This window comes from Sciurus carolinensis, chromosome X (genome assembly GCF_902686445.1).
Source record: "Sciurus carolinensis chromosome X, mSciCar1.2, whole genome shotgun sequence".
Classification (NCBI taxonomy): Eukaryota; Metazoa; Chordata; class Mammalia; order Rodentia; family Sciuridae; genus Sciurus; species Sciurus carolinensis.
The window spans coordinates 3,602,114-3,621,698 of NC_062232.1; the positions used below are offsets into that span (position 1 = coordinate 3,602,114).

At 48.6% G+C, this 19,585-nt stretch overlaps 1 protein-coding gene across 4 annotated transcripts in view; it reads left to right on the forward strand.

The window, feature by feature from the left end:
* The window catches only part of Sts (steroid sulfatase), a 144,288-nt gene that overhangs the window by 57,490 nt on the left and 67,213 nt on the right, over positions 1-19,585 (forward strand). For all 4 annotated transcript variants that reach the window (XM_047536361.1, XM_047536362.1, XM_047536359.1 and 1 more), the window contains exons 3-6: positions 8,936-9,076; positions 12,617-12,738; positions 12,846-12,968; positions 14,960-15,383. In XM_047536361.1, the coding sequence (XP_047392317.1) occupies positions 8,936-9,076; positions 12,617-12,738; positions 12,846-12,968; positions 14,960-15,383 (810 nt within the window). The remainder of the gene's footprint in view (positions 1-8,935; positions 9,077-12,616; positions 12,739-12,845; positions 12,969-14,959; positions 15,384-19,585) is intronic.

Sequence of the window (19,585 nt, forward strand, 5' to 3'; positions counted from 1 at the left end):
AGCACACTACAGAGATACAGCCACATCAATGTTTATAGCAGCTCAACTCACAGTAGCTAAACTATGGAACCAACCTAGGTGCCCTTCAATAGGTGAATGGATAAAGAAACTGTGGTATATGTACACAATGGAATATTACTCAGCCATAAAGAAGAATAAAATTATGGCATTTGCAGGTAAATGGATGAAGTTGGAGAATATCATGCTAAGTGAGAAAAGGAGACTGGTTTTCCTTATGGTTAAAGCAGAACCTCTCTTACAGGATCACACGTCACCAGCCAAAATTCACTTAGCTCCAAGGGAACAACAACATGCCTTTTCTTTCTCCGAAATTGCTGTTGTGTCCTGGAAGTTCTTCTCTCTTCTCTGTCAGTCCTCTTCCCTGAAGAGAAAACCCATCAGGAGCATTTTCTTTACCGAGGTGAAGTTTCCATGATGGAAGCACAATCTTCATTTTCCTTTAATGAACAAATTTAATGTAATTGCCTCTCTAGTTATGAAAATGTTCTTTTATCTTCCTTCATAATAATGGTGTTTTAGGTATAGCTACTTTCTCAAAAAAAAAATTTTTTTTCTTGCTCTTCTGCCAAATTAAGGGTGTTCAGAAAAAATGACTTAATTTTTAAAGGGGAAATCATGGAGTTTTTCTGCGAGTGAATGTGCTGTGCTCTTAATATGGTACACTCTTAATATTGTGGAGCAGTAGACTTCCATTTAATTTGCAAGTACTCTTACCTCGACTAACTCTGTTTTAATGGTTTCAAACATCTTTATAAATACTTTCTTCTAAGCCTTGCTTGGAGGGAAATGAAAAAATAATAAGCAGTCTTCCGGTGACTTCAGGTGGTACCAATTTACATGCGGCGAGGCTCTAAGTGCCTCTTCACAAACCTAAATTTTCACACTTTCTGCACGTGGGCTGGATGATATTTCACAGCCCAGCCCCGATGACAGCTAGCCCAGGCGCATTTTGGAAGGGTGATTAAGGGTCTGCTGTTGCTAAGCAAGATCATTCTGTGAGACGAACGCAGACATTAAAATTATTAATGGATTTTATCCTTTTGGGGTCAATTTTAGTTAAAAAAAAAAAAAATCTGCTCAGGAGCTCGGTCAAGATCATCATCAGGGCTCCCTGTCTATGTCCCTTCAGTTAGTAGGTCCTACTGATTGTGCCTGAGTTAGTAGTTCTGCTGATGGACACTTTCCCTCTCCCGCCTGCCTCCCGTGCTCCTCTGGGTACCAAGATTCTTGTGGGGTTACTGCTCTTGCCTTGATATCTGCTCCCGACTCTCTGGAACCCACCCGCCACCAGAGAGCCAGGATAGCTCTGCAAACACCCTCCGCGACCCACTCTGGACCCTTCCCCTGACCCCTACGCCTGTGAACGACCAGGTGCTGCCGGTTTCGCCCCTTCACCAACACCTAGGGCAGAGAGCACAGGAAGGAGCTCCCCAAAGTGTGGACAACCCCGTGTCGCTGGGGACCCTGCAGCTGCAGGCGCGACCAGCTCTGCACTGAAGAGTCTGGAAATATATGTAACGAGAAGTGTGTTCCATGTGATCTCTTTTTCAGCCATTTCCCTTCGACTCCCTTAAGTACCTTTTTCTTCTGCTGGTATTTTGGTTTTTTTTAATTTGCTTTTTATTTTTACAGACTGCATTTCAATTCCTTGTACACAAATGGGGTATGTCTTTTCGTTTCCAGGGTTGTGCACGATGTAGATTCACGCCTTTCATGTACTCATGCATGTACATAGGGTCATGATGTCTGCTCATTCCACCATCTTTCCTACCTCTGCCCCCTCCTCCCTCTCATTTCCCTCTACATAAAATTCCTCCATTCTTCTCTCACTCCCACCCCCATCTCCATTATATATCAGCATCCACTTATCAGGGAAAACACTCAGCCTTTGGTTTTTTGGGTATTGGCTTATTTCACTTACCATAGTATTTTCCAATTCCATCCATTTACCAGCAAATGCCATCATTTCATTCTTCTTCATGACTGAGTAATATTCCATTGTATATATGTACCACACATTTCCATTCATCTGTTGAAGGGCACCTAGTTGGTTCCACAGTTTAGCTATTCTGAGCTGAACTGCTATAAACATGGATGTGGCTGCGTCACTGTAGTGTGCTGATTTTAAGTCCTTTGGGTATAAACCGAGGCATGGGATAACTGGGTCAAATGGTGAGTCCATTCCAAGTTTTCTGAGGAATCTCCATCTTCTGGTATTTTTGACTTTTGATTGCAAAAATGAAAAAAAAAAAATTCTTTTTCTGCCTGGTTGCTGAACTGAATGAGGTACATTTCTGTTGTTTATATAAATTCTGGTGATTCATTCCTAATGAGACCTATTCTTTTTTTTTTTTTTAATTTGTTCTAATTAGTTACACATAGCAGTAGAATGCGTTTTGACACCTCATACATAAATGGAGTGTCTCTCCTTCTGGTTGTACTTGATGTAGAATCACGTGGGTCGTGTATCATATATGCACATAGGGTAATAATGTCCGATTCTAAAACTGAGATGGACGTGATGTTCAGAGGCCCTGCCCTGGAAAACTTTTTAAGCTTTCTTTGTTTATTAGTTTTCTTCTGGCCCTGATTGACAATAAGGAGCTTCCCATGTTAAATAATTGAACTTTGTATTGGTTACCAGCTATTGTATAACATCCGAAGTCAACAAGGGGTGGACCTTTTCAGGAGGGTGGAGGTCACCTTGATTTACAACTTAGAAAACATTTTTCATGTTTTATTTTCTTTTGTTTTTTAAGCAGGAATTGAACCCAGGGGCACTTTACCACTGAGCCACATCCCCAGCTATATTTTTATATTTTATTTAGAAACAGGTTCTCGCTAAGTTGCTTAGGGCCTTGATAAATTGCTGAGGCTGGCCTCCAACTCGTGATCCTCCTGCTTCAGCCTCCTGAGTTGCTGGGATGACACGCAGGTGCCACCACGCCGGGCTTCCTCTGTACTCTTTATTATAATTAAATTGCTGGGTCCAGCCCAAGACAGGAGCTGGGATTTTAGAAGAGGTGGAGATCAGAAGGGAGGTCACTGCGACCCACTTTTAAAGTGGCTCTTCCACTACTTTATCGAAAACCCTAGGAGGGTGCTTTCTGTGTGCTTCACAAAATTCTCATGTTGATGCTAATGATCATTCTAGGGACAGCTAATGATCCTATAGAGCCAAGGTCCTAAGCGTGTGGTTTTATCCCCACATACCAGTTATCAGAGTCTATTCTCATTATTCCCATTTTACAGAAAGGAAAGCTACCAGGTAAACAAGTACCTTGTGGATCTAAAGCTAGCAAGCTCAAGGGCATGAATTGAAGCATCTTCTGCAGACAGGACAGTTTCTTGGGCCCCTTGCTCGTGCAAGTGGGTTTTTGTAATGTAATGAATTCTTCAAAATTTATCTTGCCCTGATCTATCTGTTTTGAATACAAGCTTAAATTTCTTGTGCCAGAAGCCTTAGTGGACTTTCCCACCATTTCTGTTTCCATTTCTGCTCAAATGGCTCGAGACCTTAGCGGCATCTAAGGAGAGATGACTTTTGATCATCTCGCCCAGCCAGCTCAGCTCCTCCGTTATCCTGCAGAGATCTGCAAAGAACTCTGGGACTTGCTCCAGTTCTTAAACCCACTTTTCATTACCTCACATAAAATATTAGTTGCCTTTGTGCGTATGTGTGTGTGCGTGTGCACGTGCGTGTGTGTATGTGTGTGCGCTGTGGGTTACACAGGTCAGAGGACTACCTTCCTGACCCATGGCTGTTATATCCAGATCCCGACTTTGCCCAGGATCTGTACAGAAAAATCTTTGTGCTAGTTCCTTCCTAGGGTGCCGTATTGAATTTACACTCTCCATTTGAAAGACCAGCCCCACCCTGCTGGAAGCCAGGTTTTCCCCAAGACATCAGGAAAAACATAAGGTCAAAGCACCAAATTCTCTCTTCTAATTATTTTGAGATACGTAGTGCATTATTAGAAGTCCTAGCCAGAGCAATGAGGCAAGAAAAAAGAAAAAAACGGGCATATGCATTGGAAAGGAGGAAGGTAACCTGTCCTTGTTTGTAAGACACAGGATCTTTATGTAGAAAGCCCACAAGACTCCACCAGAAAACTGTTGGAACCAACAAACCAATTCAGTCAAGTCGCGGGATACGAAACCAGCACACGAGTCCAGTGCCTGAGGAATGGTCAGGCAGGCGGAAAGCGGACACAGGTCAGGCAAGTGCTGCATGGATGTCTATCAGCAAAACAAATTCCCCATGAGAGAGATTCTCCTGGTCACCATAATTAATTTTTTCCAGGTGAAACAAGTATCCCAAGAAAGGGAGGCTATGAACCATCCAATCCCTCCAGTGTGCCAGGGGAGGCTCTCTCTGAACAGCCACATCCACTTTATTTTTAGGAGGGTGGATTGCTAGCCGCTGGAACTCCAGTTGAGCTGGGCGCTCTCAGAACTGTTCTGTCCCTGTGAATTCACTGATTGGATCATGGGACCATCGTCAGACGGTTCTGTGTCTTGCTGAACCTCAAGACTGCCCAGCCATCTTCTTCCAAGAGGTGCCGCCATATGCATTTGTTGAATCGAAATGGATTTGTTTGAATTGCTGGTGAATTTCTTTGGGTGTCAGAGAAATAGGGAGAAGTAGGTTACCTCGCAAGTCACCTTGTCTCCCGCTTTATCATTATGGAAACTTTTTATTTCTGTTATCCTGGTCGAGTCCCCTGTGGTCCAGCTGGTATCTCGGGATGATAGGGAGAAGGATTCAAAAGGCGGTCATAGCTCCTGGATAAAGCCAGCCAGCTGGTGACCACACATGAGTGCAGACCGGACTCTCCATGCTGTGCTCACTCCACTAGCTCCCGATGAACAGAAAACAGAAGCTGCCAAAGAGGATTAAGGAGGAGAGGAATGAGCGAATAACTCACAAAAACAAACCGAGTGTTTCATTCTATTTTTGCAGCTATTGCAAAAAGAATTGTTCTCTCGCTTCCTTTCTCAGCCACTATTAGCACAGGGAAATGCAACTGGATTTTGTACCCTACGACTTTCCCCGAATCTGTTTATTAGTTCAACAGTTTTTGGTGGAGTCATGAGGGTTTTCTATATACAGGATCAGGCTGCCTGTAAACAAGGGTAGTTTGCTTTCCTTGTCTGTTTCTTCCTTCTTGAATTGCTCTGGCTAGGACTTCCAATGATTCATTACAGATCTCAAAATAATTAGAAGAGAGGGTTTCGAATACGTGATCGTCATTGGGGTGGATGGATATGCTCATTGTCCTGGGTTGATCATCACCGAATATATACATGAATCAAAACAGCATGTTGTGCCTCATAAATATTCATAAGTAGGATATGCCAATCAAAAACATAAAATAAGTAATAATGAAAAAAAACGAACAAAACTTCACGCATGACTTATTTCCTTGCTTGCTTATCTTTCCAGGAAGGGAATCGAGGGAAATTGGGTTTGTATTTTTATGAAGCGGAAAGTACTTCAAAGAGAGAGGTGACGGACGGAAGGGTAATAAGGAGGCTGGGAGACACAGAAAGGTCTGGCTGGTGCCATGTTTCCGTGGGCTCCCGGGGGAGGGATTTTTGGAGTTGGGGCTCAGACAGAGCCATGGTGGAGTGACGTGCTGGTACCAACAAGAGCAAACTGAGTGTTGCATTTTATTTTTGCCACTATCAACATGGAGAAATGCAACTGGATACCTGGAAGAAAGGATCTTGGATGTTCTTGTTACAGAAGCTTTCTCCATGTGGAGGGAGGTGGCTATTCTGCTAGCCCTGATCTGATCATTATGCATTGTAAACATGTATGGAAATAGCATGCTGCACACCATGAATGTGTGCAATTATTGTGTGTTAATTAAAAACCAAAAAACCAGACAAAGCTAGCTCTTACAGGGTCCCCTGCCTGGGAAACAGTCAAAAAACTGTAGGTTTATTCTTAACCTCTGCTCATTCTTTGGCCTTCCCTCACTTCAATAATATAGGATGTCCTGTACTGCGACCTTACATCTGCCCTGGTGTTGAAGTTAGCAGAGATGTTTTGTTTTGGCACTGGGGATTGAACCCAGGGGCACTTTACCACTGAGCTACATCCCCAGCCTTTTTAAAATTTTTATTTTGAGACAGGCTCTTTGTAAGATGCTGAGGCTGGCCTCCAACATGCCAGCCTCCTGCCTCAGCCTCCTGAGTTGCTAGGATGACCAAAGTTGTTCTTTTATTAAGTCACACCCAGACTGTGGTTCTAGACAGAGGCTAGGTTCATTTCTATGGATGTTGCTGTTCCTACTTGGAATTATTATTATTATTTTTTAATCGTGGAGATGGAACTGAAGTCTGAATTTACCAGTGGCAGCATAAGTTAAATAATGGATTGAAACTGAAAATGGTCTCTCGGTGGTTATTCTATGGAAGGGATGGCAACTTCCAGGAAAGGACCCTTTGGTGGATTCATCATCTGTTCAGACCAGTCTCTTAGAAACGCACTCAGAAGATGGACCATTTCTTCCTTCATGTCAACCAGGTGTGTGAGGGAGGAGTTAGGGTCTTGGTGAGAGACTTTCGACTCCAAGCTCAGTGCTCACAGCCTCCCGGCAAGGCAGCAACAGGTTTCACGTGACAGATGTAAGTTTTAGTCGGTCACTACTGTCACCTTAAGACGCAGCAAGGACAACGTAAAGGAGGAAAATGCGTTTGGGGCTCATGGTTTCAGAGATACAGTCCATGGTGGGCGGACTCCATGGTTCTGGCCCAAGGTGAGGCAGAACAAAATGGCGGAAGGGCCTAGAGGAGGAAAGCAGCTCAGGACATGGCACCAGGAAGCAGAGAGAGCTCTGCTCACCAGGGACCAGATATAAACCCCATGGAGCCAGGGACAGGATATAGTCCCCAAGGAGCCAGGGACAGGATATAGTCCCCAAGGGATGTCCCCAGGGACCCACCTCCTCCAGCCACACCCCACCTGCCTTGAGTTATCACCTGGTTTATGTTGACTCATGGTTTCAGAGGTTCAGTCCATGGTGGGCCGATTCCATGGCTCTGGCCCAAGGTGAGGCAGAACAAAATGGCGGAAGGGCCTGGAGGAGGAGAGCAGCTCAGGACGTGGTGCCAGGAAGCAGAGAGAGCTCTGCTCACCAGGGACCAGATATAAACCCCATGGAGCCAGGGACAGGATATAGTCCCCAAGGAGCCAGGGACAGGATATAGTCCCCAAGGAGCCAGGGACAGGGTATAGTCCCCAAGGAGCCAGGGACAGGATATAGTCCCAAGGAGCCAGGGACAGGATATAGTCCCCAAGGGATGTCCCCAGGGACCCACCTCCTCCAGCCACACCCCACCTGCCTTGAGTTATCACCTGGTTTATGTTGACTCATGGTTTCAGAGGTTCAGTCCATGGTGGGCTGACTCCATGGCTCTGGCCCAAGGTGAGGCAGAACAAAATGGCGGAAGGGCCTGGAGGAGGAGAGCAGCTCAGGACGTGGCACCAGGAAGCAGAGAGAGCTCTGCTCACCAGGGACAAGATATAAACCCCAAAGGCAGGTGGCCAGTGACCCAGCTCCTCCAGCCACACCCCACCTGCCCACATCACCACACAGTTAATCCATATCAGTGGATTAATCCATGTTTTAGGCTACAGTTCTTGTAATCTGATCATTTTGCCTCTGAGCAGCCTTGCACTGTCTCACACGTGAGCTTTTGGGGGACCTTCATGTCTAAACCATAACAATGTCACAGCGGATGATGATTCTCTCCTGGGGGGAGCACAGGAGTCCACCGCATGCCCTCACCCGTGTAAGCATCCTGGGGCGCACAACAGAACAGGCCCCTCCAAGGCTAGATTGTCCATCCCACAGGCCACAGTGCAGAGCAGCAGGAATCCCCCTCGTTGCCCCCACAGCCTGCTGGGTAGCTGATTATCTTCGCTGCCCACTTGGTGTGGATGTGAGCTCTTTGGCCGAGTCTCCATAAACCAATGGAGCAGATGTTTATTTGTTCACAGGAGACCTGAGAAAGAAATTGCCTCATGGCCTCACCATTGAGGATAATATATACTCAAGGGAGAGGCCAAGTAAACATGCTTGGGGGAAAAAATGTTCTGGTTCCAAACCAGAACCCTGGATGGATGCTGGTCGCTGGGTCTGTTTAACGGACAGCCTTGGCTGCTGATCTCTGCAGGACCAAGAGGTTTGGAGCTTTGGACCATGTCAGGCACCACCAAGTAGCCAAGGGCAGTGTTGGGGAGTCTTGAAGAGACCAAAGTCTTGACAAGGTGGCCTCCTGAGGAGGGCTAAAGTCTCTCGGCTCTCAGAATACCCCTAGGCAGCAGGATCTGCCAGCAGCCTCCCACCGGGTGCTTCTCCAGGGAGGAGAGAAAACCTTCAGGCCCTGGCATTTACACACTCTCAGCCTCCACCCTGAGACTCCTGGAGGCTGGAAACACATCCCCAGGGCTGACCTACAGGCCTCTCAACCAACTTCCTGGGTCTAACCCTCACCTCGGAGCAGACCGCCCGGGCCCTCAGGAACCTAAGTCAGCCTATTACCAGGACAGACGCTAAAGAGTGAAAGTTTCTATCCCGTTGGGTTGGCGAGATCTGTGGGCCTCGGAGGTATTTTTCTGGATCCAATGTCCATGTTTGGTCCAGTCTTGAAAGGACACATCATGGCCGGCCACTGTGCAGGAGGAACTGGGTGTTTTAGAAATAGACACAGTGGAGAGGGAATGAACTGTTCGCCAGCGGGTTCTGCGAACTAAGTGTCTGGGAGGATGTTCCCTCGGGCAGGCGGGGTCTCAGCAGGGCCCACTAGAAATCCCGGGAAGGAGGAAGGAGGGTCCCCGAGGAGGAGAGCAACCCCGTGCTGCCAGCTTCCTCACCTCTCTTTGCCTCCTTGCTCTTTGCAGGAAGATGAGGGTCCTTTTCCTTCTGCTGCTGTTTCTGTGCGAAACCCAGAGCCACGCAGCACCAAGGCCAAACATCGTCCTCCTGATGGCGGACGACCTTGGCATCGGAGACCCTGGCTGCTACGGCAACAAGACTCTCAGGTTGGTGTGCCTGCTCCTCCGTGAACACGTGGGTCCGTCTTTCACGGGGGTGGACGCAGAGCAGCCGAGCTCAGGCCTCACGGAAATGCGGAGACACTACAAGGGAGAGGGGTGCTTCCTGCTCACAGATGGCGCTGCTCCTGGTCCTCACAGGGTGGACGGGCAGGGGGCTCTCTGGTCTCTGTAGAAGGACCCTGGTCCCCTTCCTGGACTGCACCCATGAGCTCAGCCCCTCCCAGAGCCCCACCTCCCACACCAGCACCTGGTGAGGACTCAGCACAGGAACTTGGGGACACACACTCAGGTCCCTGCCCTGCTCAGAGGGCTGGTGCATCCCTGTGTGAGTCTCCTGGGCTGCTGTGACCAGATCCCCCAGCCCGGGGCTGAGGGACCCCAGACCTGACCACTCTCAGCTCTGCAGGCTGCAGCCCAGGTCCAGGCGGGGCAGACTCGGGGCTGCTGAGGCTGCTTCCTGCTCACAGATGGCGCTGCTCCTGGTCCTCACAGGGTGGAAGGGCAGGGGGCTCTCTGAGATCTCTGAATACATGAGATTCTCCCCCCAAAGACCCCACCTCCTAATGCCATCACCTCGGGGTTCGGTCTCAACATAGGAAATTCAGGGCAACACTAGCATAACCCTGGCAAATACCCATGAGAAGTGATGTCACATTTTTTGGTGGTACAGCCTTTAAAAGACCAGGGGTGATCCCAGCAGCAGGGAAACACAAGGGGTAGCAGATTTGGAGCACCCAACCATGGGTGTTAACAAATACTCCTGGAGGTATTGGCGAGCCCTGTGTCTGGCACTACTGTCACTCAGGATGTTATGCAAAGGCCCTGCGGTCCCTGCGTCAGGGAAGATGGGCATCCCAGTTTTGTTTCCTCTTGTGCATGGTGAATAAGCAAGGAAGCAAAAATAGCTTCTGTGTGCAAAAGACGAGTGCAAACTAAATTAAAAGTGAGGGTACAGAAATGGGCCATTTGCTTTTAGAGGATTTTTTATGGGACCTGTAGGTAATAAATACCTGAGGGTGGAGGTGGACCCTAGCCAGGAGCGGTGAGGTGTGTTTTATTTGCATGCATTTGCTCTGACTTTCCTCTTCTCTTCAACCCGACAAAGTGTCTTTGAAAGTGTCTTGCTCCGTTACATATCTACCCTAACGAACAGCATTGATTTCTTGGTTTGATGGTGCTGGGGATGAGACCCAGGGAATCACACACGGGGTGAACGCTCTTTCCACTGAGCTCCACCCCAGCTCTGAAACGGAATTATTCTTTAAAAAAAAAATCTTGTTTCTAAGCATAGCTAAGTATGACTCACGTTCCACCTGAATCTTTCCATCAAATGTCCCTTCCTTATTTTTAAATTTGTTTAGCTGTTGATAGACCTTTCTTTTATTCATTTATTTCTATGTGGTGCTGAGGATCGAACCCGGTGCCTCACGCGTGCTAAGCAAGCGCTCTACCTCTGAGCCCCGGCCCTCTGTATTTTAAAAATATAGGCTAGTCTTTGATGTTGATTTTTGAAAGTATATACAGGGATAACAACCTCTGCCCTCAGCATTCTCTTGTGATTTTAATTGACTGCGAATGTGTTTGTCTCTCTTTTTGCTGTCGTTTGTAAAAATTAAAAGTGTTCAGGTTCCTTTTGGATAATTGTGGCTCCGGGGACTCGGTTCATTCTTCCTAGCAATGTCATAATTTCTACAGATATTTTTTAGTATTATTATCACATTCTATCTATTATTTTTGAAGATCTTTCATGTCTTCCTGAAACTTACTAAGATGATAGATAACTTCCTACCGAGTGGTATGAATTTTAAAACTCCAAATGCAACCTCAAGCCGGGGCTGAGGGCACAGGCCTAGAATCCCAGGAGCTCGGGAGGCTGGGGCAGGAGGATGGCAAGTGGAGACCAGCTCATCCTCCAAGTGAGGCCCTCAGAAACTTAGCAGACCCTATCTTAGAATTAAAAAAAAAATAAAAATTAAAAGTGCTGGGGAGGTGGTCCAGTGGTTAAGCCCCTCTGGGTTCAATCCCTGGTACCAAAAATAAATAAGTAAATAAAATGAAAAATCCAACCTTCAACATTTAGTCTATAGGGCTGGGCTTGTGACTCAGCGGTGGCGTGTGTGCCTAGCCTGTTTGAGCCACTGGGTTTGATTCTCAGCACCACACATAAACAAATAAAGAAAAGAAAGGTCCATCAACAACTAAAAATATATATATTTTTTTTTAAAAAAGATTTAATCCATACTAATTACAAAAGAGAAAAAGTCTATAAAACCCTACCAAAGAATCCAGGTCACATCTTCCCTAAATCCATCTTGCGCTCCGTATTCTGTCCCCATTCTTTCTCCGTGAACTGTTCTCCTTTCATACCTATAAAAAGCCACCTCCACATGCCCAAATTCACCCACGAACCAACCTGGGCCCTAGGACATTTGACTCAAAGGTGCGGCTTCTACCTTCTCAGCACCTTCTCCTTGGAGAATGACCGACAGACACACCTGCTGAGGTGATAATGGCTAGCAACTTGTGACGTGGCAGACGGGAAGAGATGGTTTCCCCGAGAAGCAGGGCTACACTGGGCGGACCCTAGAGCAGAGAAGATGCCTTAGCAATGGACCAAATGCCTACCCCACTCCCAGGGACCTCCAGCCCAGAGGGGACCACCGTGAACCTGCCATCTGGGGACCACAGGGGACCATGGGTGGCTGTCTCAGTCACAGATCTGACCCTTGGCATGGACCTGGAAGATTGCTGGAGACCCCTGGGAATTCTGTCTAGATCCTGGAGCTGAAGGGTGGATAATAACCAGGCTGGGCTCCTGATGGAGAATGGGAGGAGACAGCTAAACTAAAGGCTCAGTTCCTGAACTAATGCCCAGGGACACCAGGTGGCTTCCAGAACCAGTCAGCCACTGCACCAAGATGGTGCCATGGATCCCCGTAGACCTGAACCTTCAACAGTATGGATGGAGCATTTAAGCACCATCAGAGGGCAAGTGAGGCAGGCCCGTGACTTCTCCTTTCTTCCCGTCCTGTGTGCGGCTTTCCCGGGGCCAATTCTTGCCTGCGTTCACGCTCCTCGTTAGGTGGGATGCTAGCATTCCCTTCCCCCTGGGGCACGCGTGGAAATTGGGCAGAGGAGACAGAAGCTGGGGTGGACTTTCCTTTGGTCGATTTTGGGAAGAGAGGCGTTAAACGGATCCCTGAGCTTCCTCCTTTGGGGCTGAGGCGAGAACATGGGTTGGGGAAGATGGAAACCTGATTGGCACTCATGCCTCTTCCTCCCTCCTTCCTGAGAGTTGGTCACCTGACCCCAGAGGGACCAGAGGCTCAGTGCCCTTGGAGGACTTGAATGGACCCACCTGGATCATGGCTGTGTTCCTATCGTGATGCTAAGTTCCACGCCTCCACTGCTCACCTCCCCTGCGTGATACCCGCGGTCACTGAGAGAGGCCCCCGGGGACAGAGGGACCAGGTTAGGGGCTTTGGAAGGTCGGTCCTCACCAATGACACGGTCCTTTTCTCCTAGGACTCCCAACATTGACCGACTGGCCAGAGAGGGAGCGAAGCTCACGCAGCACCTGGCGGCCTCACCCCTCTGCACGCCCAGCAGGGCCTCCTTCCTGACGGGCCGGTACTCCGTGCGATCAGGTAGACCAGCCACCCTCTGTGTCCCCGCGGCCGCGGGCCTCCCTGGAGTTGCCTCCAGTCCCGGCCTCGTCCTGGTTCTTAAAGATGGTTTTGTTTCCATGCTTCAGGAATGGCGTCTTGGAACAGATTTGGAGTTTACATCTTCACAGCTTCCTCGGGCGGACTTCCCTCCAGCGAGATCACGTTCGCTAAACTTCTGAAGAGTCAGGGCTACTCCACCGCCCTGATAGGTACGGGTTCCGAAGAGGGGGCCGGGAGGGTGTGGGCAAGGCCGGCAGGAGAGGAGGACAGGGCTGGGGCAGCCTCGGGACAAGTCACCCACACATTGTGCATCTTTCCATGGGGAGTAAGTGCACTCGGCTCAGGGTGAAAATATCACGAGCCCGTTGGGGCTCAGTGTGTGTGTGTGTGTCCGTGTGTGTGTCCTTACACACGTGGGTGCGTGTGCATGGGTAGATAGATGGGTGAGTGGATGGATGGATGGATAGATGCAGAAGGGATAGAGGGATGGATACATCCACACACACACACATACAATTGATGGTTAGGACAGATGAATTATAGATAGAGAGACAGAGATTTCCCGGGTGGGTGGATGGTTGGATAGATATGGCGGACGCATAGAGTAGATAGAGAATGGATGGAGGGAAAGATGAATAGACCCATCCATACATACAAACAATATATGGATGGATGGATAGATAGATAGATAGTAGATGATGGTAGATGATAGATAGATAGATAGATAGATAGATAGATAGATAGATAGATAGATAGATGATAGGTATGGTAGTTAGTTACAATAGACAGAGAATGGATTGATGAATAGATGGATGGATGGATAGAATAGAGTGGATAGATAGATACATAATATAGTGGATGGATAGTGTGGATAAATTGTAGGTGGATGGATAGAGTGAATGGATAGAAAGAGGATTGCTGGGTACATGGATGGATAGATCGATATAGTGAATGCATATAGTAGATAGAGAATGATGGATGGGTTAAAGGATGGATGGACAGACATACATACTTACATGCAAACAGTGTATGGATAGATAGATGGAGTGAATGAATGGGTAGAGAGAGAATTACTAGATGGATGGATATATATATGGTGGATGCATATAGTAGATAGAGAATGGATGGGTAAAAGGACAGATGGACAGACAAACATACATACATACAGTGTATGGATAGACAGATGATAGATATAAGGAGTGAATGAATGGGTAGAGAGAGAATTACTAGATAGATGGATGGATAGATCAATATGGTGGATGCATACAGTAGATAGAGAATGGATGGGTGGATGCATGGTTGGATGGATGGACAGACAAACGGATACATACATACAAACACGGCATGAATGGATGAATGGAGAGGAAGAGATAAATAGAGTGAATGGATAGATTGAGATTGGATGGACTAAATAGATGATAGAGTAGATAGAGAATAGATGGATGGATGAGGAGATAGAAAATGTATGGATGGATAAATGGGTGGATGGTGGATGAATAGAGTGGGTAGATAGAGATGGAGAGGGTGAATGGCTGCAGTAGATTGATGGACGGGTAGATAATGATAAATGGGTGGGCAGGCAGACGGAAGGAAGAATGGATAGAGGCATGAAAGAATTAATGAACCAGCGTCTGGTAGATGCACAATGGATAATATCGATGGGCGAGAGCGTCCTGACGGATGCTAGGTCGACAGCTAGACACACACACAGGCTCACGACCTACACGTTTGCACCATCCTATTACGTATTCCGTTCTGGGAGACATTACATCCACAGGAATTCTGTTCTGTCCCCCTGTGCTGACCTGCTTGGTTCCAGCAAATCCCAGCAAATCTCCGGGGTGTAAAAACCATCATCTTAGCTTGGTGGTGCACGCCCATAATCTCAGCCGCTCGGGAGGCTGAGGCAGGAGGATCGCAAGTTCAAAGTCAGCCTCAGCAGCTTAGCGAGGCCCTAGCGACTCTTCGAGATCCTGTCTCTAGATAAAATATAGGAAAGGGCTGAGGATGTGGCTCAGTGGGTAAGCATCCCTGGGTTCAATCCCGGGTACGAGGGGAAAACAACAGCAGCAACAAAACTCGGGGTTCTTTGCTCCGTCTGGTGGGTTAGTGTGGCGGTGGCGGTTGGGACCGGCAGATCCGTTCTCCCCTTGGGCCTGGGTCTGCCGTGAGTGACCTTGTCACCCGCTGGTCTCCTCAGGGAAGTGGCACCTGGGGCTGAACTGTCACAACAGGACTGACTTCTGCCACCACCCCTTGCGACACGGCTTCGACCACTTCTTCGGCACCCCCATGACCAACCTGAGGGACTGCAAACCGGGGGAGGGCACGGTCTTCGCCAGGGCCCACCGCTGGCTGGTGTTCGTGCCCCTGCAGGTCATCGGGGTGGCCGTGCTGACCCTGGGCGTGCTGCGCTGCCTGGGGCTGCTCCACGTGCCCCCCGGCGTCTTCATCTGCCTCCTGCTCCTGGCGGCCCTCCTCCTCCTCCTGTTCCTGAGCTTCCTGCACTTCTTCCGGCCGCTCAACTGCTTCCTGATGAGGAACTACGACATCGCCCAGCAGCCCATGTCCTTCGACAACCTCACCCAGCGGCTGACGGCGGAGGCCACGGGCTTCATTCGACGGTGCGTGGGGCCTGTGGCCCTGGGGGCGGCGGGCAGAAGCCTGGGGGCTTCTCCGGCAGAGGTGGGAGGAGAGGGTGGCTTTTCTCCACGCATCTCCCTGCCGGGCTGAGTGGGCTTGTCTAGCCGGGCCTCTGCCGGGGGCACGCAGGACCCAGGAGGCTGTGTTCCTGGAGGGGCCTCCCAAGAGCAGGTGACCAGAGAGGCCCCGGGAATCACCAAGGTCCTCCTTCCTGGAATGCAGACGGACGATGGGAATCGATCCCGTCCAGAGGTTCTCCTTGGGGTAGAAAGTGTGTAGAAAGGTCCAGAATATTTTAGGCCAAGAATCTCTCTGCGTAAACTGCGAGCGAGGTGAGCGAGGGAGTGGGGGGTGGAGGGGTCTGTGGCTCCCATTCAGTTCGCAGCCGTCACCCAAAGGAGGAGCCAATATGATTTCCTTTACACAACATTTAGGAAGCCCAAGTCGATCTGTAGGGATAGGAAGCAGTTTCAGGGTGCAGCACAGAGAAGGAGCAGAAAGAGGAACAGACTGCAAAGTTAGGTTGGAGCAGTCTTTGGACCTGATAAAAATATTCTATAATGTGACCAGGGTCCTTGTACCACAGGTGCATCCCTTACCGAATTCTTCACATTGGATTCTGCAAGCCGGATGCACTTCTTCAGACATAAGTTATACTTCATTGAAAAAAAAGGGAGTAGCCATCTATGGGTGGAGGAGCAGAGAGATATGATGGGCACTGACCAATAGATACAATGTGTCCCTACGATGATACATGATGCACCCACACGAGGGTGGGATTCATGGGAACATGGAGACCATAGAGGATTACTGGGTCCTCCAAGCAAGCACCTAGACGAACCCAGTCACAGAAGGCAGCCATGAAAGGGAGGTCATTCTGCTGGAAGGAATGCGAGTGAGGGAATTTTTGTTTGTTTGTTTCTTTTTTTGTTGTTATTTTTTACAGACCACATTTTGATTCATTGTACACAAATGGGGTACATCATTTCGTTTCTCTGGTTGTGCATGATATAGATTCTTGGTTTTTTAAGAGACCAACAAAACCAGAACCCAAAGAAGAAAGTGTGTATGGGAGGTTTGGGAAGCTGCTGGTTTTCAGGGGTGGAGAGAACTGTTCCGGGGAGATTCTTCCACGGAGAGGGTGTTGCCCCTGGTCCTTGGGTTCTCCTTTCGTGTCCGGTGTGCACAGTCGATGCTGTATGGCAGCTCAGAAGTGCACAGCAGTTGTGAGACACAGCAGTGGAAGCCTGTTGACCTCATGGTCCAACCCTGACCCGGACCCTCACTTGGGTTTTGCGCCAGGTAAACCACGAGGTGTCTTTGGGATGCTTCTCCGGTGTTGCAGAGTGTTTTATGCAGCTCTGAGAGAGACACGCTCATGGCTCGGTGGTCTGTCAGGGTTTGAACAGGGTTTGTGGGCTCTGGAGAGCCACCCGGTGGAGGCTGGATCCTCAGTCTGGCAGAGTCGAGGTGGTGGGCCCTTTAAGAGGCGGGCTCTAGCCGGAGGTCGCTTGACATCACTCCTGGAAGGCTTTGATTGGCTGGAAACAGCTGGGCATCTTTACAGTACTCTGCATTTTCCAGCAATGTCTCAGAAATGTTCAGGGTGGGGAGGAATATCAATGGATCATGGAAGGACAGTCCCTGAATGGCCCTGGGCCCCTGTGGTCAATCCTTTTTGATCCCTTGTTGTATCTTGCCAGAGGTGACTTCATGCCTTGATCATAGGAATATGGACCGATTGCAAGACATTTTTGAGGGTGTCTCGGTGAAAGACTTTAGAAGGAATCCAAGAAAATGTTTTTTTTTTTTTTTTAATTATCACAAGGATACCAAAGCCTGACCCGTGTATTGGGATTTTATTGAGATTTCTGCAATTTTTCTCCCAGACCTAGAGATTTGAGAAGTTTTAGCAACACCATAATTGGAGGTTAGCTTTACTCTGTTGTAATGAAAGGGTTTTTTCCTTCTTCTTCTAAATAAATGGTTCTAGGGTAAATGGCTGTTATCCACGTGGTCGATGTCAGGGGAAAAATCTAGCATTTTTAAGTCATGAGGTTGTTGACAAAAGACATACATTGTCTGAACAGGCAAAGATTCAAAGCAACTAGGTAGAAATTATCCGGAGATGAAATTGCCCTCTGGTGTTTATCCGAGTCACCAGAGATGACATCCAACGGTCCGGACAGAATTCCCTCCAGACGCTGCCAAAGCATCAGAGCAGAAGCGTAAACACATTGCAGTGTTTACGTAGAAGTTTTTTTTTTTTCCCAAAGACGTGAGGATACGCTCATGCGTGTTACCCCGGGACTCAAAATTTCCCGAACCATCGAGGCGGGTGGAAGGAACCTCCTTAGAAGTCAGGAGGGAGAGTTCCTCCAAAGCAAGGTGCGTGGGATCCACCCAGGTGCCTTTGAGTTCCCAGTCGCCAGGTACCTTCCTGAGAGGTGTTCAGAAGTCTAAACTCTATTTTTTTGCAAGTGTGCTTGGCTCTGCCCCCCCATTCATACATCAGAGACGTTGTCAGACGCTCTTACGTATAAAATTTCCACTCCCTCTCCGCCGTGTTGCTGGTGCGATTTATGTGCACGGGTTTGTTCCCGAGAGGCACGCCGTGTCGCTGGTATGATTGACAGGCAGGGGTCTGTGGCAGAGGTGGACGTATGTTGGACGGGGCCTAAGGACCAGGTGCTTCATGGGTCTGAGATTCTCACAAATGGGGTCCCTTTCGTCCAAGCCAGAGCGTGGCCTGGGATTAAAGGCACCCCTTCCCGGGTGCAGGAGGGTGATGGGTTAGCATATAGGAGCCCCCGCCCTCCTGGGATAAACTGGTGTGGGGCATGCTTCTGCTCCACAGAGCTGCGCGTATCCTCTGTATGGAAATTCAAGATTCATTCCTCCTTCATGCCCCCGCTTACTAAGAATTCCACGCCGCTCCTACAGAGCGGGAGCTGCAGATTTCCTAGAGATCCAGGCCGTCCCGAGTCTTATCCTCAGAACCTGGTCTTCTGTGCAGTGCGCAACCTAGGCGCAGGTGGGCAGAGGTGGACGTGCACACTGTCCTGTGTGTGTCCTCCACGCCCATCGCCTCTGCCCTTCCATGTTGGCAGAGCTATGGCAGGCACAAGCCAGGGTTCGTGGGGCGTTGACTGGGTGTCCTGGGGCCCCTTCTCCAAGCAGAAGGTTCTGCATCCAATGCTTTTGAATAACCTAAAATGTACCTTCTAATGGTGTCATGGAACCAGGCCTCTCTTGCTCATTTCTCAGGATACCAAGCACTGTGCTGATGGATTTTGCAAAAGAGAAAAGACCTATTCTTTTTTTTTTTTTTTTTTTTTTTTTTTTCGGGTGGTGGGGGTACTGGGAATTGAACTCAGGGGCACTTGACCACTGAGTCACCTCCCCAACCCTATTTTGTACTTTATTTAGAGACAGGGTCTCACCAAGTTGCTCAGGGCCTCCCTTTTGGTGAGGCTGACTTTTTTGAACTCCCCATCCTTCTGTCTCAGCCTCCCAAGCCACTGGGATTATGGGTCTGCACCCCAGTGCCCGGCCAAAGACCTATTCTTGAGGCAGCCAAGTGAGGAGATGGGAGATCAAGTCTCAACCTGGCCTCCGCAAGGGACGGGCGTTAGGAATATTTATGGGGTGAAGAAACAGGTGTGGGGAAAAGTGGGGGAGATAAGGGAAGGGAGTATCCAGTGGAGCATGCTCAAACTTCTTGGCTCTTCACAGAAAGCATGCTCAAAACACCGTAGATCAGCAACCCTGGGTTCAACCCATAGTACTGCACAAAGAAAAACCTGGTGGCGCACACCTGTAATCCCAGCAACTCGGGAGGCTGAGGCGAGAGGATTGCAAGTTGGAAGCCAGCCTCAGCAACTTAGCGAGGCTCTGAGCAACTTAGGGAGACCCTGCCTCTAAATAAAAAATTAAAAGGGCTGGGAGACGTGGCTCCTTGGTTAAGCACCACTGACTGAATTCAATCCCCAGTACCAAAAAAAAAAAAAAAAAAAAATGAAAGGCAAAACTCTCTTGTTCAATTCAACCATCACCCTGCAAACTTTTCTTCCACTTTCAGAATATCTAAAGACTCCTCCACCACCATGGAAATGTCAAGTCCACACATTGATACTGGCACAATTAAATATCCCTGATCTGGATGCTTTGACCACTGGGGTTC